The sequence below is a fragment of the Ctenopharyngodon idella genome, chromosome 19 (genome assembly GCF_019924925.1).
Source record: "Ctenopharyngodon idella isolate HZGC_01 chromosome 19, HZGC01, whole genome shotgun sequence".
In the NCBI taxonomy this organism is placed as follows: Eukaryota; Metazoa; Chordata; class Actinopteri; order Cypriniformes; family Xenocyprididae; genus Ctenopharyngodon; species Ctenopharyngodon idella.
The window spans coordinates 7,434,471-7,457,276 of record NC_067238.1 but is presented as its reverse complement, the minus strand read 5'-3'; the positions used below and the strand labels follow the sequence as shown (position 1 = coordinate 7,457,276).

At 36.3% G+C, this 22,806-nt stretch overlaps 2 protein-coding genes across 7 annotated transcripts in view; one reads left to right on the top strand and one right to left on the bottom strand.

Annotated features, from left to right (window-relative positions):
• Nucleotides 1–1,700: 1,700 nt before the first annotated feature.
• On the top strand, nucleotides 1,701–13,072 carry ppt2b (palmitoyl-protein thioesterase 2b). 5 transcript variants are annotated; one of them, XM_051872887.1, is made up of 9 exons: nucleotides 1,701–2,275; nucleotides 3,275–3,428; nucleotides 5,885–5,980; nucleotides 6,130–6,237; nucleotides 8,869–8,952; nucleotides 9,086–9,170; nucleotides 9,293–9,347; nucleotides 9,707–9,799; nucleotides 11,678–13,072. In XM_051872887.1, exons 1-8 carry the CDS (start codon nucleotides 2,135–2,137, stop codon nucleotides 9,725–9,727), a joined length of 744 nt encoding a protein of 247 aa, XP_051728847.1. In that variant the 5' UTR covers nucleotides 1,701–2,134; the 3' UTR covers nucleotides 9,728–9,799; nucleotides 11,678–13,072. The 5 variants fall into 5 exon arrangements, with proteins under 5 accessions (XP_051728847.1, XP_051728849.1, XP_051728846.1 ...); XM_051872889.1 differs by lacking the exon at nucleotides 11,678–13,072 and adding an exon at nucleotides 10,120–10,542; XM_051872886.1 differs by having other exon boundaries at nucleotides 1,702–2,275; nucleotides 9,605–9,799; nucleotides 11,678–11,757.
• Nucleotides 13,073–17,831: 4,759 nt separating this feature from the next.
• The window catches only part of cratb (carnitine O-acetyltransferase b), a 47,795-nt gene continuing 42,820 nt past the window's right edge, over nucleotides 17,832–22,806 (bottom strand). Inside the window, exons 11-15 of one of the 2 annotated variants that reach the window (XM_051872843.1) lie at nucleotides 20,628–20,750; nucleotides 20,396–20,531; nucleotides 20,237–20,299; nucleotides 20,024–20,146; nucleotides 17,832–18,624 (exon numbers count right to left, since the gene is read on the bottom strand). In XM_051872843.1, the coding sequence (XP_051728803.1) occupies nucleotides 18,421–18,624; nucleotides 20,024–20,146; nucleotides 20,237–20,299; nucleotides 20,396–20,531; nucleotides 20,628–20,750 (649 nt within the window). In that variant the 3' untranslated portion in view covers nucleotides 17,832–18,420. Of the gene's footprint in view, nucleotides 18,625–20,023; nucleotides 20,162–20,236; nucleotides 20,300–20,395; nucleotides 20,532–20,627; nucleotides 20,751–22,806 lie in introns of both variants that reach the window. The other variant, XM_051872842.1, reaches the window with a different exon arrangement.

Here is a 22,806-nt window from a genome sequence, read left to right as displayed (position 1 = left end):
GAAATTTAATCTAATTTCCTCCCAACATCCATTTTCAAATAAAGTCACTGGGTGACAGTTGTCGTCAGCTCTTGTAGTGTGTAACCTCCTGTTGCGGATCATTTACGTAGTGTCATGTAGTGTGAACACCACAAGGACGTTTAAAGTCCTGTAGTGTAAACTTGGCTTTAGTTTCTTACACAATGTGTATCTGATATGAATAAACATCAGCAAATTACATTTGAATGGATTGTTATTGCTGCTTCCATAGACATCAGTGTGTATTTCATTGGCTGTTGCATTGCGACACGTGACACCACAGGATATCGAGTCGGCCGACAGCTCCAGATATTTAGCATGCTAGATATTTGTCTGGCGTCTGTGAGGTGTCGGTGACGCGTCAGCGAGCCTCTTTGATGCGTCGTTGAGTAGTTAACACATAAAGATTGGCGAACGCCGATCACTCTGATTTTTCCCCGATCATAGCCCGACCTGTCGGTGAGCTCGTTAACTGGCAAATCGGGCTTAAAATCCTGTAGTGTAAACTTGGCATAAGTTTTACTGGACTTAAAAGCAACAAATACATGATTTCTTACTGAGAGAAGCTGAACAATGAATCAAAGGTGTGCTGCTTTATGAACACGGAGAGCGATGGCAACGAGCTATATCACAAATAACATTTGTAAACGTGTTTTCGTACATTATTAATGGCATGAGAGCTTACATATTCAGGCGGATCAGAAATTATGAATCTGTAATAAATAAATACAAATGACAAAGCCACATTTTGGTCAAGTTTCACTTTCACCATTGTGTTGTTTCTAAGCTGGAAGGCAGAAAATGAAGGACATTCTAACACGCTTAACGTGGCTTAATTCACTAAGACAGTGTTATTAACAAACAAAACTTAGTAAACACCAAACTAATAAAGCATACTATGTACAGAAAAGCAGATGAGCCCATATAATATGAACGCAACACATTTAATTACACATAAGCATTTTCCTCCCATGAAGAAAACGCTTAATGGACAGTGACATTAAAGACCAAACTTAGTAAACACTATACTAATAAAGCATACTATACAGAAAAATTGGTGTGTGCAGAATTTGATCTTTTAATATCACTTAGTAGGCTACATTAAGCGATGTTAAGCATTTTCTTTATAACGGTTTTATACGGATGAAAACTTAACGTGTAATAAGACGCATTTTTGTTCATATTCTGGGCTCATCTGCTTTGCTGTTCTATGGGAGGAAAACGTTAAACGTGAAATTAAACGCGTTGCGTTCAAATTCTGTGCTCAACTGCTTTTCTGTACATAGTATGGTTTATTAGTATGATGTAGTACATTAAGCCACGTTAAGCGTTTTAGAATGTCCCGAAAATGGGACAAAATGGCGCTCCATTTCACATCCGTTTTCCACGCTGGTCAGTATAGTTCATAACACAGCCAGCGTTCACCATTCTAATATTTTTAACTGTATAATATAAATTTTAACGTCTACCTCCACTATTTACCAGTCTTTACTGTACTGTCGGTGACCTAAAGTCCCTGAATGCATTGCGTTGCTGACGTCACGTTCCCGGACTCTCCAGGTCTCCACATTTAACTCGTGGCCATGAGAAATAGATGTCATTTCCTCAACATAATGAAGTCGTGGCCACGACCAAACTAAGTGAACCGAACATGTCCCCTCCCGGTCACCGTACCTTATATTACAGCTCGATGGCACTCACTAAATTAAATACGCATATCGGTCATGTGATTAATATAGCTTAATACTGTTTGAAATGGTTATTTTTGCATATTGTATTGCCCACGGTTTTAAAAAATTATTGGCACAGCAGAATAGCAAGTATGCTATTTCGAATTCAGCTTTATGTCTGGGAAGGCAGCTAAGCCTGGAAGTGACGCAGCGAACGCTTGTGTTGATGCACTAACCGGAAGCAACACAAATAGATAAATGTACTGTAGGCCTAAACATGATAGACGGAGGCGAATGCATATAGCAACTGCGTTTGCAGTAACTCAAATACAGCTTCCTATGGAATTATTTTTGATTTTTATAGTTTTGATTTTATTGTAGCGTTTTAGACGTTATTTTACCTATATTAAACGTTGTGTTTTATCTTTATTGTTATTGTTATTGTTATGATGAAGAACGTGTGTGTGTGGTCGCTGGTTGCTGTATGTGTGTTGTGTGCGTGTGTCGCGTATAAACCGGTGATCATCGTTCACGGGCTTTTCGACAGCTCTGCTGACTTTATCAACCTACACCGATTCATCAACCTGGTAAACCATTAATGTGATCTATGTGTTACGTATCGTTTACTCTGTTTTAACTGTTACGAGCCGCTGAAGAGTATCAAGTCTGTAAATTTGCACAGAGTCAATATACACACAATAACTCTATAACAGAAAATTATAATAAGGACAAAAAGTTTTGTGGTGGTACAATGGTACAGTGAAAATATAAAATGGTATAACAATCGTTTTGAATAATTGCAATATTAAACGTACCATCCATGTAACTCTAAGATATGCCAAAAAACAAACAAACACATTTAATTGGAGAATCAATATATTTATATACTATAGCACTGTCATGTGGAAGGTGTATTTACTGAAATAAAATAATATGAGGCATCAATAGAGAGATGCTTTATTGTTTATTGCTGTAGTTATCCTGCCTTTACATGCTGTCGGAAATTTCCTACTTCCCATTTCTGAAGTTGTGATTACGAACTTGTTGCATTCAAGTGCTTTGTTGTCAGAAATTAGGGGATCATGGAGGACACCAGGTTTATTCTTGCCTATTTATTGGGAAAATCTTATTAAAGCCAAAATGATATTCAGCATCCCATTTATTGACAACCATATAAACATTAACCGCGCTATATAGATAGTCAGCTTTCTGACGATCCTGGAATTTCTGGAATACTGACTATTTTTGCGGTGTATAAAAAAACATTATATGCTTCAAATGGTTATATATGTAAATATGCACTACTTTAATGACAAGACAATGTAGCTGTTGTGGAAAAAATACCAGTCGCAGGCAGCAATCGTTCCCCCTCCACCATGTTTAAAGTTTATGGACTGCCCAACTCAGGAACTTGGGTATCAAAATTATCTGAGCTTGAGAGGGCATTCATGTCCAATTTTCTTAACTAGGGGACTCTCATTTACAATAATTCCAATTGCACATGAAGGCAGCATTAGTTAGTTGTTGTAGAGCTCAGATTGTTGTCTGTTCATATGTAATTGATTTATGTGTTTATCTGGTTACAGTCTCACCCAGGCAGTAATGTGACTGTCCTAGACCTGTTTGACCGCAGTGCCAGCCTGCAGCCACTCTGGAAGCAAGTGCAGGGCTTCGCAGAAGCCATTTATCCCATCATGCAGAATGCAGCTGATGGCGTCCACCTCATCTGCTACTCACAAGGTCTGTAACCAAAACAATAGTGTGTTAAGCATTAAATTAAATGAAATTTCTGTCATTAATTACTCACCCTCACGTCGTTCCAAACCCAAAAGACCTTTGTTCATCATCAGAACAGAAATTAAGATATTTTTGATGAAATCCAAGAGGTTTCTGATCTCCCTATACGCAGCAATGTGATAACAAATTTTAAGGCCCAGAAAGGCAATAAAGGCATCGTTAAAATAGTCCATGTGACTGCAGTAGTTGTAGATATGTAGATATTATATCACACGAGCAATGCTGTTTTTCCCAAATATCAGCACGATTGCAAATGTGATATTTATTTTATACACTAGTTTAGTAAACAATAAGCTGACATTTTGAGTTACGTTTTAGACACAATATTGTCAATATTTTTCCTTTATTTCACCAACGAAAATTTCAAAATGAAACCACAGCAGAACTGAGTCTCCGAGCAATACACAGCAGTGATTCATTAATGAATGAATCCACATTTTGAATGACTTGGTTTAATTAATTATTCAATGACCAGTTCAATAAAGACGGTCACTTGCTTTATTCCTGAATCAATCAGCCGTTTGAACAAATCGGTCTAATGAATGACTCACTCATTAAGACAGTTACTTGCCGCCACCTACTGGTGTTTTAGTTTTTATATTTAAAGTACCTTTTAATTAAAAAGTAAAAATTAGAAATCATTTCATATTTAAATAATAAATTTAAAAAAAATAATAATTTGAATGTGAGAATTTGACATAAAAGGTGATGCATACATCCAATTAGTTTAGAAAAAAATGCTCTTATATATGTAAAAATGCCCCTGGCAAATACTGCCCCTTAATAAAAAAAAAAAGATAATTTCTGTCACTGGTGTGAACTGACCACTGTATAGAATATAAATAATATGAAGGTCTTTGTGTGTCAGCTATCCACAACAGGCCTAAACCAGCCATGGTAAGAGCACAAAAAACACTCTGAAAAATATCATCTAATTATTATCAACAATTTTAAAATAATCTTATCATAATTTTTTGTCAGTGTTGCACTCCCCTAATCTACAGTATTAATTTTTTATTTCCTCTGGTCTTAAAAAAAGCTTTAAAATTAAAAAAATGTGCAGCAACCTTGTTTCTTTAGTTTTGTCATTTTCATTAATCATGACAATGTTTTTCAGTAGATTGTCATTACTGTAAACATTTTTTATTTGAATCAGATTAAATAAAAGTATAAATACTACCACAATGTATAAATACTAAATATTTTTTGCATTAAAGTAATGAGGATTTAGGTAATTGATTCATTATTGCAATATAAAGGGCAATAACCAACAATGATTAAAAAAAGGGGAATTAGGTGTAACCAATTTTTTTTTTTTTTTTTTTTTTATTGCCAAAAATCACTCTAGAGCAGGGGTCAGCAAACATGCCATTTTAAGTTTCCTAGTTAAAGGGATAGTTTACCCCAGAATGAAAGTTCTGTCATAATTTAGTCACACTCAGGTGGTTCCAAACCTGTATAAATTTATTTGTTCTGTTGAACACAAAGGACGATATTTTGAAGAATGTGGGAAATTGAACAGTTCTGGGGCACCATTGACTTCCATAGTATTCTTTTTTTCCTACTATGGAAGTCAGTGGTGCCCCAAAGCGGCCTGGTTACAAACTTTCTTCAAAATATCTTCCTTTGTGTTGAGCAGAACAAAGAAATTTATACAGGTTTGGAACAACTTGAGGGTGAGTAAATGATGACAGAATTTTCATTTTTGGGTGAACTATCTCTTAAATCACTGTGTCAGATTTCCAATGTGACCCTATTGAACCTCACTACGTGTAAGTTTGCACATCACCGTTATTGTGATGTGTGTGGAATGTTTAATAGGACTATATTAAATATCTCAGAAATGTAATAGCATTAACTTTTTTTTTTCTTAAAGCTAAGTGCAACAAAAACAGCAGAACAAACTGTAAGCTGACTTACCTTGTGTGATGCATCTACTGTCTTGATCTGCGTCCATGTACACATTATCACATAAATAAAACAGTTAATAACTGATAAAAGTTTTTTATTTGAATCAGATTAAATAAAAAAATAATTTTTGCATTAAAGTATTGAGAATTTAGGTAATTGTCCTAAATTGTCAGGAAAGCAATGTCACAATGCAAAAAAAAAAAAAAAAAATCGTAATGGTTTTAAAATGGTCTTCATATTGTTGTTATTGCTCCTCGACTTTTGACCCCCCAAAAATTTTGATTTTGATTTTGAAACTTGGTTTCGGCTTCTGTGTTCATCTGCAAAGGTAGAAATTTGTAGGTTACAGAGTCTATGCAATCAGTTCTGCTGTGTATTTCTTCCTAATAACATTGTTCTCTTTTTAACTCTTTCTCTTGAGTTTTCTTTTGTGTGTCACCTTGACTTACATAAACATTAAAGCAAGCGCATGTCTAAATCTGCTGCAGGTGGCCTTGTATGCCGAGGAATCCTGTCCACTCTTCCAGACCATAATGTGCACTCTTTCATATCTCTGTCTTCTCCGCAGGCGGGGCAGTATGGAGGTAACACACTTTCTTTAGTTCTGTTAAGGAACTTCGACTCATTGAGTGTCATGTGAAACCATTCCATAATTGGAACTTTTGACTTCTTTTGTGAGAAATGTTTCTGGTTTTGCTCATGTTATAAGTTTGATATTTGCTCTTTTTTGTAGACACAGACTATCTGAAGTACCTCTTCCCCCAGTTTGTCAAATCCAATTTGTATCATGTATGCTATACTGCAGTGGGCCAGAAAATATCAATCTGTAACTACTGGAATGGTGAGTGAATGGAAGGATCAGAAGATAGATACATAAACCATGTATCAGTTAAAATTGGGGGAAAAAATGAGGGTGCTACATATTGCCTTGTCAAATGTCTGATCTATGATCTTAAAGAGCTAAGTTAATGACAGTTCACCATTATTTTAGATTATTATTGGTGCTTGTTTCAATGTTACTATTGCTCCTACAATAGTGATTTGAGCAAAAACTGTAAAAACTCCAGTACATACCTTACCTGCATCATTTGTACTATGGGGTCAAATTTAAAAAGATTAATTGCAATGAGGCCATGTATGATGTCAATGCAGATCAGGGTTGGAAATAAATGGGTCGAGGAATGTTGAGATTAAAGTGAAATGTGAAAATTGAATTGAGTGTTGATTGTAGCATTGCATTTAGATGTGCTCCTGTTTCATCAAAGATAAATTTTTACTTATTTTTAGCCAATCAGATGTATTTTAAGCCCAGAACACACCAAGCCGACGGTCGGCCTTTGGACAGTTTTTGTTCGTCGGCCGGCTAAGTTTTCTCAGCGTGTTCCGCACCGTCGGCTGAAGTTGGTCCTCGTCAGCTTTTTTCCGGCCGATTTGACATGATGAATTGGCGTCGGAGCTCATCGGTCAGTCGGGTCATCTGATCATTCTGATTCTGCTGGTACGGAAAGGCATTTCTACTTACGCAGGCGCAGAACGGACGTGCTACATGGCCGTCAGGTGTCGAGTGACGCTTTGGTGTGTCAGGGCAACTTTGGACCCAGACGCTGCCGACGTGAGCCAACCCCGCAGTCTGCTTTCGTCGCCACTAGTTCGTTGGCATCGGCTTGATGTGTTCCGTGCTTTAAATAGTCACCTCGCCTTTGAAGAAGAAATCTGTTGAAAGCACTGGAGTTTGTTTTAGTGCACACTCACTGACTGAATTCTGTACTCTTGCAAATTCTATCATCACAGATGCTAAGTAAGGGATTAATTTTGTAGTGTAGACCGCTTCATTGATTATAACAGGAGTTTTTGTGATTGTACAGAACTCGAGTTGAACTGAAGTCATTGACTACTTCAGTGATGGGGAATGTACTTTGGTAACTTTCTGTATAAATAATATATAGCCAGTGTGAAGTTTTTTTTTTTTTTTTTCTAATGCATAAAAATGCAACAAACTAATTAATAAACAAACTGTTTGTGTCTGCTTGTGTAGCCTACAAGAATATGACATTTTTTGGTTATTATATTGGCCAGCATTAACATTCATCATTGCAATATAAAGGGCAATAACCAACAATGATTAAAAAGCTGAATTAGGTGTAACCAAGCTTCAGGAATATGGTTTTTATTTTATAAAAAAAAAGAAAATCATTCTAGAGCAGGGGTCAGCAACCATGCCATTTTAAGTTTCCTAGTTAATTACTGTGCCAGATTTCCAATGTTACCTTATTGAACCTCACTACGTGTAAACAGAGTTTGCACATCACTGTTATTGTGATGTGTGTGGAATGTTTAATAGGACTATATTAAATATCTCAGAAATGGATAGCATTAACTTTTTTTCTCAAAGCTAAGTGCATCAAATACAGCAGAACAAACTGTAAGCTGCTCGTGATGTGCAAAATTTATTTAATGAGCGAGTACATCATGAATCCATCTTCCAAACATTATTTTATCCTGAATGACTACAGTATGTGTATAATAAGTTTTAATATTTGGACTATTTTAGACAGAGCAGGATGCCAACTACTGCAGAGTAGCCCAGTACTTGCGTGACTCGTCATATACATAAACAGAGAGAAGTAGCTCTGGTTATAATGTCCTTTCGCAAGATGCATGCAGTTTTGTTTATTAACTGATAAAGTCCTAAAATTTACATATTGCACCTTTGATAAAACAAGCTGTGATACTATGAGGAATGATTACCTCAAAATGTAGATCCATGTGCAGGTGCAAAGTACTTTATCCAAATTAAGCGGTGCTTCGACCCCTGCTTTAGAGACTTTTGCACAACAGTTTCTTTAAGTTATAAAATATTCACTTAACCTTGTTTGCTGTTACAAGTAAAAAATGCACTGAAAAGTTATGTAGATGGTTGATTATTAGTATGATTAAAGTGTGTCAAGCATTGCAAAAAGTGTCAGTTTTATTTCATAGATTGAAAAAGGCTTTGAAATGATGCAAACTGAAAATATATAAGCTGTTCTAAAGTATCTTCTTCCCTTAAAATGCTATTGGTCTCCAATATTTAAATAAAGAACAATGTATTTATATTTATCTCCAATTGTTTAAATCCCTGAAGTCATGCATGTTTAGAACGACATGAAGATGAGTAATTCATGATAGAATTTTCTGTTTTAGGTGAACTAGGGACCAGAGGCATATCTAGAATATCACAGAGACAATGAGTGGGCTCTTTTTACTTGGGCCAGTAAGCAACCACCCAGATCACCCTATCAGCTGAATAGCCACAAACTGAAAGCACTCAGAATCAGAACACTGTACTAACTAGCAACGACCTGATCATTCAATGTGTGGTTATTCTTTATTACAGCAATGATATAATGTTGAAAAATTCTAGTATCTCTTCAAAGGGATAGTTCACCCAAAAATGTAAATTACAAACCTGTATTTATGTTTTTTTCTTCAGACCCTCATCACAGAGACATGTACATCAACAGCAGTGACTATCTGGCATTACTGAACAATGAAAGACCAAATCCCAACTCTACTGGTAAGACACCAGATCACAGTTGCAGCTTTTTTAAAAATCTTCAGTGCCAGAGCTTGTTTCCTTTTTTTCAATTACTTTTATTGTTTGCAGTGTTTTATTACTGGTTTGTGATGTAATATTCTTCCTTACACAGCTTGGAAACAAAATTTTCTGCGCATTAAGAAGCTAGTGCTGATTGGTGGTCCTGATGATGGGGTCATCACACCTTGGCAATCAAGGTTGTTTAAATCAGTTTTTTTTTTCTTATAACTCAGATTTTCAGAAGTTTGAAACATGATGGTCATTTTATACTTTTTATTCTCAAAGGATTTTTATGATGTCTAATTTTCTTGCTTTTCAGTCAGTTTGGTTTCTATGATGATAATGAGACGGTCGTTGAGATGAAAAACCAGAAAGTAAGCAAAATTTCATTTAGCCTTTTTTGTAATTCTGGAGTGATATCTACCTTCCTTCCTTTCAAACATGATTGCAGTCCTAGACATGGATTGGTCAATGTAACATTTCTACACCCATATAAGACAACTATTAACCTAGACAGGAACTACTGTGCATTCAGAAAGTATTAGACCCCTTAATTTTTTTACAGTTTCTTATGTCTTATGCTAAAATGCTTTAGCCCCCCTTTGTCTTTGTCCTATTATTGTCCTATTAGAAACTGAACCTTCAGCCCAGGTTGAGGTCCTGAGCACTTTGGATCAGGTTTTCATTAAGGACATCTCTGTATTTTCCTGTGTCCAACTTCTATGCTGACCAGTCCCCTAATCCCTGCCACTGAAAAACACCCTCACAGCATGATACTCCAGCACCGTGCTTCACTGTTTGGATAGTATTGCGCTGGTGATAAGCGGTACGTGGTTTTACACTATGCTTGGAATTGGGATCAAACAGTTCAATTTTCATTTCACAAGACCAGAGAATATTGTATGTTATAGTCTGAGAGTCCCTTTGGTGCTTTTTTTTTTTTTTTTTTTTTTTTTTCAAATTCTCAACAGGCTTTTATGTGTCTTTTGGCTGACCACTAATGGCTGCCATTAAGCCCCAATTTCTCAGTTTGGCTGGGAGGCCAGCTCTAGTCCTGGTTGTTCCAAACTTCTTCCATGTAGGAATTACGGATGCCACTATGCTTTTGGAAAACTTTAATGCAGAAGATGCTCTTTGTTTTTGTAGTCTTTCCCAGATCTGCCTCGACACAATCCTGTGTCTGAGCTCTGCAGGCAGTTCCTGTCAGGTTTTCTGGAAGGAAGGACCCAAAAGCAGACAGATGCTTAATTAGACTTTATTAAAAATTTCAGAAACTGAAACAACATGAGCCTCCTGGCTCTGGGCCAACTCAAGAGCATAGACAGAAGAATAATCAGCCAGGTAAGGGCCAAACCAGAAATTAGTCTGGACAGCAACCAAATCCAAATTGTCAGCAAGAGGGGAGGTCAGACAGGTGAGCATGATTAAAGCCAGTGAGAGATAACAGGGCAAAACAGTTGGATAGTACAGAGAAGAGAGCAGTACCAGAAGGGTGACCCAAAATCCAGAACCGGGATGTTATATTGGTCAGCACCAGGGTGGGCAGTCCCGAGACCCATATGTTCAGGATGAGACGAGCAAAAGAGTAATATGTGAGCAAAACAAAAAACTAGACCGACAGTCCGACAGACTGAGAAGGCATGTGTGAAATGAGAAAGCACAGAACACACTGGCAAAGAAACACAGCAAAAAGAGGAAAATATAAAGCAGAGAAATCAACACAAGTGAGAGCAGGTGAGAGAGACATCAACTGAGTGTGGCCACCACATTGAACGAATGAAAACAAAAAAGGAGAGATCAAACCCAAATCCTGAAATTTCTTTTAAATTCATGGCTTGTTTTTTCTCTCTGATATGCATTTTAATACCTTATATAGACTGGTGTGTGCCAAATCATGCCAAATCGGTTGAATTTGCCACAGATGGACTTTAATCAAAGTGTAGAAACTTTTAAAAGATGATCCAGATAAATAGGATACACCTGAGCTAAATACATCCATCATAGCAAAGGATCTGAATACTTGCATCAATGCAGTTTTTATGTGGTATAGAGTGTAGATTGATGCGGGGGAAAAAAAATATTTACAGAATTTTAGGGTAACACTTTTGCCCTTGTTACACATTACCTGTAGTTACTATAGTAATAACTATAAATTGTGCATAATTATATGCAACTAACCCTAAACCAAACCCTAATTCTACCCAACCCTATTGTAAGTACATGTAGTTCATTTATATTACTCAATACTTAAATGTATAATTACACTGCAGCAAGGACACCTTAAAATAAAGTGTACCTTATTTTAGCATAAGGCTGCAACATAAGAAAATGTGAAAAAAAAATGAAGGGGTCTGAATGCACTGTATATTTGCAAAAGTGATAACACCTAATGAATTTGCATAATAAAATAATGCTTTAATTGAAATGTGTGTCCTTTAATATTTTTATTAGGTAGTAGCAGCAGTAAGACACTCAAGGCTGTGCTGCATTGTGAATATAAGTACATGTTGTGTTTAACAATAACCTTTATATACCTGAATACTCGATTCTGATTGGCTGGAAGGTGTGCAATAAAACCGTTTTATGCACAGCTAGCCATAGATTTACTTTATCCTTATCCGTGCCTGTTATAGAACAGCTTCTTGTACCCACAGCTTAGGTCATATTTATCAGCTTTTCTTTATGATTATGGCATGTTTTCCAGGTGTTTTTGATGGACTTATTTGGGCTGAAGACGCTGTATGCTCGAGGGGATCTGGCTCTTTGTTCGATGGCAGGTGTTGCACATGTCTTCTGGCACTCCAATGAAACTGTGTATAAAACCTGCATTGAGAAATGGCTTACGTAGATACTGACACACACAAAGAACCATACATGATCACTACAGATCATTCTCTATTATTAACTTGCACGCACAGTTTTATACATATTGTTACAGTATGCTAATGCATTGTATCAGAACATACATTTCTGTTACTGTGCCCATTGAATGCCTCTACAGTGAGACACAAACTCAGTTTTGATTATATGTTAAAATATACACGTAAAAAGGTAAACACTAAATATAAGGAATAACCATCAGTGCCTGAGGGATACATTTCTCATTTTGCTAAAGGGTTTGGATCTTAATCACTATTTTTCGATGTGTGTAGATATTTTTTTTTTTTAATTCCTCTTTTGATTTATGTAATGTGTTTGATGTGGCCTGTGCTGCTGCAGTAACGTTCAAGCCTTACATTTAATTCATTGGACATGTTTTGCTCTTTCTGCACATTGTAATGAGAAAGGAGAGAATGAGTGGGAGTAAAAAAGGGAATAAGTAAAGGGAATATGAAAGGAAACTCATGGTAATGCTGTTGCATTTGCTGTATATAACGTTACCTCTCACTTCTTATCCCTTGTTCACCATAAAGGGATTTGTCTCTGAATATTTAATTCATATTAAATGTCTGTGTTAGGATATTTTACTGTTATTTCATGCTTGAAGATAACCTTGCTTTAACAAGGTGTTCTGTTCACATAGTATTCACTTAGAATGATTCATTTTAGAATGATTACTAAAAGGGTTTGATATTTTTAAGCACAATTTGATTATAATGCATTTAAAGGTGTGCTATACAGATGAGTACTGTACAAAACATATTTTGCCATATTTATTGATATCATAGCAGTGTTATGTATATTTTTTATGTTTTAGACTGTTTTAACTGTTTAATTAAATGCTTGCCATTGGGCGTTAATGGATAGTTTAACAAAAGTATATTGTCTGAAGTAGAGAAGTCTTTACCATTGAAGTACACTTTTCAGCTAAAACTGATTTTGTTCAATTTTTCACACTTGGCACCATGAAGCATCTGCAAATGTAAATTTTGTAAGTGATTTAAGCTGCATACCAGTGTGCTTTACTGTTTTTACTTGTTAACGTTCAGAATAAAACTTTTTTTTTTTTTTTTGTCAACTGTTGTCATTTTGATGAAAGATGCCCATGCAGTTCTTAATACATTTTTTTAAATAAGAGTGGTTTGTGACATTGAATGAAATTTCATGTGAAAAGATTTCTAAGGTGTGACCCCCTAATAAATATAACTTTGCTATCTAAGTCCTAGTGTGAGACATTACGTTTCTCCCTATGTAAATGATGTGTACATTTTTGGGTAATCTGCCCTAATCTTTATATGGAATGATTAATAGTAATAGTAAGCGTTGTGAAAAAGCCATATGAATGACATAAACATAGATGCAAACTCACCTTTCAGTGACAACTCACCATTTTGAGGTAAAAATAGATCACCTATGGGATTTGTATGCGTCATTTATCTGAGCGGGGATATACAGTTATGGTCATAAATTTACACACACCTTGCAGAATCTACAAAATTTTAATTTTAACAAAAGAAGAGACCCCTGATTATTATTATTATTACTGCCCTGAATAAGCTATTTTAGTTTGGAAAATAAAATAATAATTTAAAATATAGCTGCAAGCAGCAGTCAACAGGTTATGAACTCCAATAGTTCATTCATTATCTTGAAACTGTGATGACACAAGATAGAGTTCGATTAAACCGCTTACAAAAATACACCTTAAACATCTGACAGGTAGTGATGTTACAAATGACACTGAAGCTTCAAAGCATGTATCAAGTTCACAGCTCATTTTCTCTGTTTTCAGAGAATCACGTGAATGCTTCACTGTGTGTCAGAATGTTTGAATCCAGACCACTACTCTATAGGTTTATGGAAGTTTAAATCCATTTACTAATTCATATATATATATATATACAGGTGCTGGTCATATAATTAGAATATCATCAAAAAGTTGATTTATTTCACTAATTCCATTCAAAAAGTGAAACTTGTATATTATATTCATTCATTACACACAGACTGCTATATTTAAAATGTTTATTTCTTTTAATTTTGATGATTATAACTGACAACTAAGGAAAATCCCAAATTCAGTATCTCAGAAAATTAGAATATTGTGAAAAGGTTCAATATTGAAGACACCTTGTGCCACACTCTAATCAGCTAATTAACTCAAAACACCTGCAAAGGCCTTTAAATGGTCTCTCAGTCTAGTTCTGTAGGCTACACAATCATGGGGAAGACTGCTGACTTGACAGTTGTCCAAAACACAACCATTGACACCTTGCACAAGGAGGGCAAGACACAAAAGGTCATTGCAAAAGAGGTTGGCTGTTCACAGAGCTCTGTGTCCAAGCACATTAATAGAGAGGCGAAGGGAAGGAAAAGATGTGGTAGAAAAAAGTGTACAAGCAATAGGGATAACCGCACCCTGGAGAGGATTGTGAAACAAAACCCATTCAAAAATGTGGGGGAGATTCACAAAGAGTTGACTGCAGCTGGAGTCAGTGCTTCAAGAACCACTACGCACAGACGTATGCAAGACATGGGTTTGAGCTGTCGCATTCCTTGTGTCAAGCCACTCTTGAACAACAGACAGTGTCAGAAGCGTCTCGCCTGGGCTAAAGACAAAAAGGACTGGACTGCTGCTGAGTGGTCCAAAGTTATGTTCTCTGATGAAAGTAAATTTTGCATTTCCTTTGGAAATCAGGGTCCCAGAGTCTGGAGGAAGAAAGGAGAGGCACACAATCCACGTTGCTTGAGGTCCAGTGTAAAGTTTCCACAGTCAGTGATGGTTTGGGGTGCCATGTCATCTGCTGGTGTTGGTCCACTGTGTTTTCTGAGGTCCAAGGTCAACGCAGCCGTATACCAGGAAGTTTTAGAGCACTTCATGCTTCCTGGTGCTGACCAACTTTATGGAGATGCAGATTTCATTTTCCAACAGGACTTGGCACCTGCACACAGTGCCAAAGCTGTACCTGGTTTAAGGACCATGGTATCCCTGTTCTTATTTGGCCAGCAAACTCGCCTGACCTTAACCCCATAGAAAATCTATGGGGTATTGTGAAGAGGAAGATGCGATATGCCAGACCCAACAATGCAGAAGAGCTGAAGGCCACTATCAGAGCAACCTGGGCTCTTATAACACCTGAGCAGTGCCACAGACTGATCGACTCGCCGCATTGCTGCAGTAATTCAGGCAAAAGGAGCCCCAACTAAGTATTGAGTGCTGTACATGCTCATACTTTTCATGTTCATACTTTTCAGTTGGCCAAGATTTCTAAAAATCCTTTCTTTGTATTGATCTTAAGTAATCTAATTTTCTGAGATACTGAATTTGGGATTTTCCTTAGTTGTCAGTTATAATCATCAAAATTAAAAGAAATAAACATTTGAAATATATCAGTCTGTGTGTAATGAATGAATATAATATACAAGTTTCACTTTTTGAATGGAATTAGTGAAATAAATCAACTTTTTGATGATATTCTAATTATATGACCAGCACCTGTATATTGATCGATACACCCGAATCGAATCATAATCGTATCACTTAATTTTTTGAGATATCGGCAAATGGCTATGAGAATCGATATCAGATCGTATTGTGATTAACCATCCGATTTACAGCCCTAATGTACAGTGAGCTGTGTTAAAGTCCTTACTTTAAATATAGAAACTTAAAGGGATAGTTCACACAAAAATGAAACTTCTGTCATCATTTACTCAACCTCAAGTTGTTCCAAACCTGTATGAATTTCTTTCTTTTGCTGAACACACATTATATTTTGAAGAATGTCGGTAACCAAACAGTTGATGGTTCTCATTGACTTCCATAGTATTATTTTCCATACTATGGAAGTCAATGGGGAGGTTCAACAAACTTTGGTTACCCATATTCTTCAAAATAGCTTGTTTCTTTAAGTGGCCCTGATTTACAAAGGTGCTCCACTTAAGCTATGATCTCTTCAGAGATAGAAGTTGGAGGGCATTTGCTTCACATTCTCATTGAGAGCAAAATGTATTTGTCTCTGACAAGCTTCTATTGTGTTGATAATCAAGGATGTTACATTCAATTCAGTTTCGAAATCTCTGATCTATGTGGCCAGTGTTATGATGGATCCGCTAAGATGGATGTTTTTAGTCAAGCACGGCAGGAGTTGACAAAGGACAACGCAAATCATTGTGCTCCCTCTGGAAAACCATGGGTTATTTCACCACCAAACAAAACTGATGCAGCATTTAACAGTCCACAGGTTCAGTACAGCTAAGGAGTTTTACAGATAGAACTGTAAAGAAATCACTGATCATTAAAATTGAAGTAAAGATCGATCAGAATACATTCAAGCCATCTCATACTTTTAGACTAAAAACAGACATTCAATCCACTATCAAAGCTGAGCGGTTGAATAGCATTGGTATCCTCCACACACATCATCTGACCATATAGTGCAGGCACTGATCTTAGAAAGGTGGACAATATTTTCATACTAAAAAACATCAAAAGGAAAGTCACTTTCAGTATTTTCTAAAGCACTAACTTAAAAAAAAAAAAAAAAAAGCTCATTGCTATTTTATTTGTATAAAGGTATATTTTGACAAATTCAATTTTGTGTTCTATAATCAATTTTATCTGTTCAATAGAACTAGAATGTAATTTTTGTTGACCATATTGCATATGGTATACATGACATTTTATTGGTCTCAAGTTTTTTTTTCCAGTTATGTAATGTAATATGCTTTATAATTGTCCACAGAACTGGAATGTAAATGACTTAACCCTAATATTGTAGGAAGCAAACAGGGTTCTTTACTGTTTAATATAATTAATTAAAAAAAAAAAAAAAAAACATTTGCTTGATTTATGTTCTACTTGCAGTATTTGTTGGGGCACATGGTAGTTAGTTTAAGTTAATATTAATAGCACAAATTTAAATTAAATGTTACATTTAATTTAAATTAATTTATATGAAATGTTTAAGCCCCATCACTTTTTGAGTAGTGGTTCCACCCCTGGTGTGGCTTTTGTATCCAAATACATTTTGTCATTGTATATATTAATGTGAAAAAAAAAAAAAAAAAAAGTTATTCACTCAAAAAAAAAAAAAAAAAAAAAAAAAATTAACTTTCACTTTTGTTAGTTTCACTCAAACCATCCTTGTTCACATTACTTAAAAAAAACTCATGTAACTACATGAACATAATTTAACTGCATTGTTTCTACTAAAAATGAGTATTGTCAGCTTTACTTAAGTATTTGTTTAGTCAACTTAACATTGCTGAGTGAAACACAAATTAATGTTGACATCTGTAGAGATCCATAGTTCCCAGCATGCTTTGCAAGGGACTGCATTAAGAGAGTAAATTAAGGGATTAAAGTGTTATTTAATGTGTTTTTCAGTAAAGGGAAAGATGTTGTTAGTGTTTAATGTGCAGTTATGTTGGACATTTAGAGGAGTTTCTGTAAAGTTTTTGAATTTTGTGGTTACCATTATGCAGAAGAGTGTCACCTGTGTTTAGGCTCTCAATTCAATTGAGTTTGTTCAATTAATTATTTTTTGAGTGCATTTTGTAAAGAAAATAGATCATTTATTAAGGTAAATTAATTCAATAAATGTGTTCACCTTACGTAATAAACATAACATTACTAAGTAAACTGCACATATAAATATTATGTAACAGTGACATTCAAATGATTTGTATTTACTCAAAGAAATTTTGTCAGCTTTACTTGAATTTCTTTTGTTCATACAACTAAATTGTTATGTGTACAGATTACTCAATATAGTTGCGTGGAACCACTTGACACTTTTTTTTTTAAGTAAATCCAACAATTAATTTTTTTGAGTGTTGTTTCCGTGTGATTCAAACTTTCTAAAGAAAAAAAAATAACTAACTACTTTGTGGTCAAACATGGAGAACATTTGTTAACTTGAATGAGAGGAAATGTGGAGATCTCTGGCAAAAGTTTCTAAAAGAAAACGCATACGTTACCAATGTACTCAATTTATTACCAGTTAACAAACATGTTTTATTAAGGACATAATGAGTAACATCTTCTATAAGCTTTAACAGTACTGATAACACAGCTTTTGTAACAGTCAATGATTTCACACAAATCTAATTGTGTTACTTTTAAATATTTGGTCAACTGCTGACAAAGCACACATTTTACAAGCAAGAAATGTTTATCAAATACAACTGCTGGTATGTAGCATGAAATCAGATTTTATTTTAAACTCCATGATCTTTGACAAAGCTGCAGAGGGACCCAAGTCCATAGCATTAGGTTACTGGCTGAAGCTTTTATGGCTGTTCTTATAATTCCAATAATGGCAATCATGCATTTCTTATTAGCAAATGGTCCATCATACACATACACCTGCATCCCAGTGCTCAAATGCAATATACTTCATGCAAACTTCCATCAAGACCACTTGCACTTGCTCAAAGACCAGTCATTTAACAAAGCTTGGCACTTTCAGGAGTACATCGCCTTCATCGCATGTTCCTGAAGCTGCCGCAATGCTGGACCAGAGTTTTAAAACTGACTTTTTGTCTCTGGATGTCTAGACTGTGCTATACAGAGGGCTGAAATAACTCCTGGAGATCACAGAGCGATCGTTCCAGTGTGAGAGCCAGTTTCTCTGCGTTAGTTTCCTCGCAGCAGTTGAAAGCAGTTATGGAGAAGTGGACATGATCTTGTTGTGGATTGTAACACACTGCATAGCCATCTGGAACCAGTGGTCCAAAACACATCACACTGTCTGTAATGGTGGGTACCTGCAAGGAGGATGATGTGAACAAAGAACAATGACATAGGTTCTTTCAACATTTTCATTATGGTTTTCTCACTGTTTAGGCTTGCTGTGTACATCAAACAATTTAAATGGGCATGGAAAGCTTTGAAAAGTTAAAGAATGGTAAAAGGGCAGGGCGTCATTCTCAACAATCCAAAACACAACTTACCTCTAATAGTGTGTGCACACCAAAAGTGGATTTAATTATTTGCGCGAGTAGATTTACATACAAAGTAAATGCAAAGATGAGAATAGATGCGAATTTGCGTCGGACAACGTGAATGACGTGAATTGGGTGGCGCGATTGCCGCAAACGCACGATATTCGCCTCAATTACGTCTTCCGTGCAAGTTGAAAAATTTCAACTCGAGTGGTAAATTCACATGACGCGTTGTCACGCAAGCCAATCAGCGAAGAACTTGACACGTCTGGTTTGACATGTCCGGATGTATCAGGAAACGGAGGAGAGCATTATTGTAGCCATCTGTGGGCACCCCAAAATTTATGACAAAACTTCTTGGAAAAAAGCAAGCTTCCTTGGACTACCAAGGAGTAGTTGGACTACCTGGTAAGTAATGAAAATATGCATCTGTTACTTGATCCTACCTATGAGTTTTACATGACTATGAACTGGATGAATTTTGTTGTTAATGTGTGTGAAGACACTCCACATTGCACAGTTTTTATTCGTGCAAGTAATGCGAAAAACAAGTCAAAATCCCTTGAGTAATCTGTGTAATTTGGTGTGCACTCACCATAACACTCTCAATATTCGGATGAATGAGCATTAAGAGTATAGACGAAAGTAAAAGAGAGAGGGGCATTTTGTTGTATTTAGTTGTTATATGACCCTAAAACAATTGTGATAGACATCTGTCCATGGTGTTTTCCTGCCTATGACCCAAGACACTGGGATAAACTCTAACTCCTCCCAAGCCCCCCTTTTTTGTGTGACTTTGCTTCAATTTTGTTTTTTTTGTTTTTTTTAAACCAGAAGAATGAAATGGCTCAACCCCATATACCCCCTCACCCCTCTTAAAATGATAGGGTACAAAAATTTTTAAATTCTGTTATTTATACACTGATCTTGATGTGGCATCAATACAAATCCAGTCTAGGTCAGGTTAGCTTTTGATTAATGACACATGGAAGTTCCACATCATCACAATAAATGATCACAATAAAGATATATCATGGCTCTGTCATGTGATGTTTTTAAAAATATATATCTGTTTGCATTGCATTGTTTCTGTTCAAAATATAATTTATGCCAACATTCATGCTAAATATTACTGTATTGTTTGGTATAAAGCGTTAACATTTATGATCTGTAAACAATTTAAGGCATTTTATGTTTGAATGTAATTAAAACCAACAGTTACCTGTCCTGTTCGGAGTTTCCAGTGAGTCGCAAGTCCATAGGCCGTGTCCATGAAAATTCTGGGCACGCTCAATCCCTCCTCAATGGCTTGAAGTTTAAGACCCAACAGGTGGCGGTCTATACCCTGCCCCATCAGCGACTGATCAAAAATAGCACTCATTATGCAGTCAACATAAATTAGGATCTTCCACATGCAAACCTGTTGGTTATTCACCTGCTCTGTGAGGATGCTGTATGCATCAACAGCCTCTCTCAGCAGCTGCACCTTGGCTTCTCTCTAAAACGCATGCAAACAGACACACATTTAATGAATAGTGTTACCTATTAATGTGACATTTCATTTGGTCTCCTCTCCACCATCCTAATTACTCACAGAAACTGCATCATCATCAAAGGCCTGTATAAAGCTCAGCATCTGATTGGTCGGAGAACGGATGTAATCTGTTCGTCCTCCCCTGAACATCCTCAGAGAGGCGATGTCACAGGCCGCACACACTTCATTGTGAACTCTAGCAAAAAAAGGGACCAAACGTGCACTTTATTAATTAATTTCATTATCTGTCATTACTGGATGACAGAACAGCTTAAGTCTCTGAAAGCCTTACCGGTAGTAGGCCAGCTGAATCGCCACCTGGATGAATGAGTTTGGACTCAGCTTGAGATGTTTGGCAAACTCTTTTCCAAAGCGCTGGAAGTTAAAACATTTGATGTCCAAATCGTTGATGAGACTAAGGGGAGAATTTAGTTTTAAAAATACAGATTAGCTTCTTATTGTATCCGCTTTCAGTCAAAGTCCCTTTAAGACAAGTCATTTCACTCGGCGGTCAGTTTTGAAACTCCTCTCGGGCATGCAATTGTAGCTCCTATCTCTTTGAATGGGGAAACATCAGATTCTTCAAAGCTGTTTGCCAAGCTTTTGATTAAATTTCTTATTTGAAATCACCAATGAAATCTGACAACAACTGTCTCATAAATTGTGTTTCTAAACGCTCGAATCATGACAAAATAGCTGTATTTTTCAGGCTGGATCAAGCTAATGCACATGCGCAGTCCTAAGTGCGTGTCTCTATACGAAAGCGTGCGTCTGACTGTTTCTATAGGAACCAGAGCTTCTAACGGCCACTGCAGTGACACGATGACTTTAACAATCAGTGATTGGCTCTTATTTAGAAGGTGGGACTTATTCCGCCATATTATGCTTCGCACTTTCTCCCATTCAAAACAATACGAGCGACACGTCTTGTGTTATTCTATATTCTGTTTCAGTGCTTGATCTTTTCTACATCCTAATATAATCAAAGCCTCAAAATATCAGCGATGCCAAAGTATTTCCCAAACTGCAAATATTTACACATACTCATTAGGAGTGGTGCCTGCAGCTCAGACTTGGCAATAGCATTTATTATTCAAACCCATCTAAAAATTCGTAATAGCAACCTGTGTGTGCGTGCGTGCATGGCTTCAATAGAGCAAACATACATCTGTTTTGTACTTAATTTATGCTATTTAATATCTTTTTTCATATTACTAAATCTATTTCATATTAAATTCTATGTATATACTATTTTCAATTTTATATTGTTTTTCTGTTGCAATTTTAGGTGTTGTGCTGTGTTGTCATCACAAGTAAATTATTTACTTATTTTCTCTGTTAAAGAGTTGGATTCTCTTGCTAAACATGGCCAAAGTTTCAAAAAACGAGTTGGACGTATGATGGAGTATTACGTAATAAAGGGTGGAATTCCTTGTATGGGCACTTCTCCCGGAAGGGCACGGGCACACATCAACCAGAGCGAGAGCAAGAGCACGCCCATCAATGTGCTTCGTTCGGGTTATGGAAGTGTCGGCAGCGCTGCAAAGGACTTGCTCAAGAAAGATTAATCACTTTGTTTTTAGACCATGAAATCAACAATGTCACCAAAGAAGTGTGTTTTTGGTTATGAGGGAAAGATAACCTTGCTTCCCAAAGAACTAGGGGTGGGACAGTTCAGATTTCTCACGGTTCGGTTTGTATCATGGTTTTAGTGTCACGGTTTTGGTACAGTTCGGTATGTGCTATGTTCAGTAAAAAAAAATAGGACAACTGTCAAATAAAGATAAAGAAAATAAAAACAAATAATCTAACTATAAGAAACAGCACAAATAAATACATGAGAGCTAAAATACAAATAAAATAAACAATGCTTTACAGGTTTTTCAGGTATCTAACAGATTTCAGGTACAGAAATTGAATAAAGTAATCAAATATAAAATAACTGCATATAAAATTCTTTGAATAGTTAAATAAAGATGAAACATTATTGAAGTTACAAAAGCCATTCAGTCAAGAGTGATTTCTTCGTCTTTTGTCGTTCGATTAACATTAAAAGCGAGGAATTAAGAGCAGGAATATTAGACTGCTGTCCCTTTAAGACATAATTCAAAGATCCAGTACACTGATACTGATACACATGCGTTGTCTCGTTTTTCTCTTAAGACATAACCTACTATGGATACCCGCTAAGATGGGCATGTTGACATAATTTTTGCGTGAATTTGTCCGTTTAGGTGCAAGACTTGAAAGAGAATTTGCGCGAGAGTATTTGCGCGCTGTGACTTGGCTCTCCTTGTACGCGCTTCGGATGAGTACACACACACGCACACACGCACGCACGCACACGCACACGCACGCACGCACGCACGCACGCACGCACGCACACACACACACACACCTCACAGCGAGCGCAAGTTCTTTTTCGCGTCTTACGGATGACTGTTTAAACTGGCAAGGTTTAAATGAGTTTA

What these genes read in the sequence shown, in the direction of transcription:
- ppt2b (XM_051872884.1), top strand. Translation starts at nt 2,135, where the DNA reads ATGATGAAGAACGTGTGTGTGTGGTCGCTGGTTGCTGTATGTGTGTTG. An exon ending in AATCTGTAACTACTGGAATG is followed by an intron (nt 6,238 to 8,868) that starts GTGAGTGAATGG and finishes TTTTTTCTTCAG; the next exon opens with ACCCTCATCACAGAGACATG. An exon ending in ACCAAATCCCAACTCTACTG is followed by an intron (nt 8,953 to 9,085) that starts GTAAGACACCAG and finishes TTCCTTACACAG; the next exon opens with CTTGGAAACAAAATTTTCTG.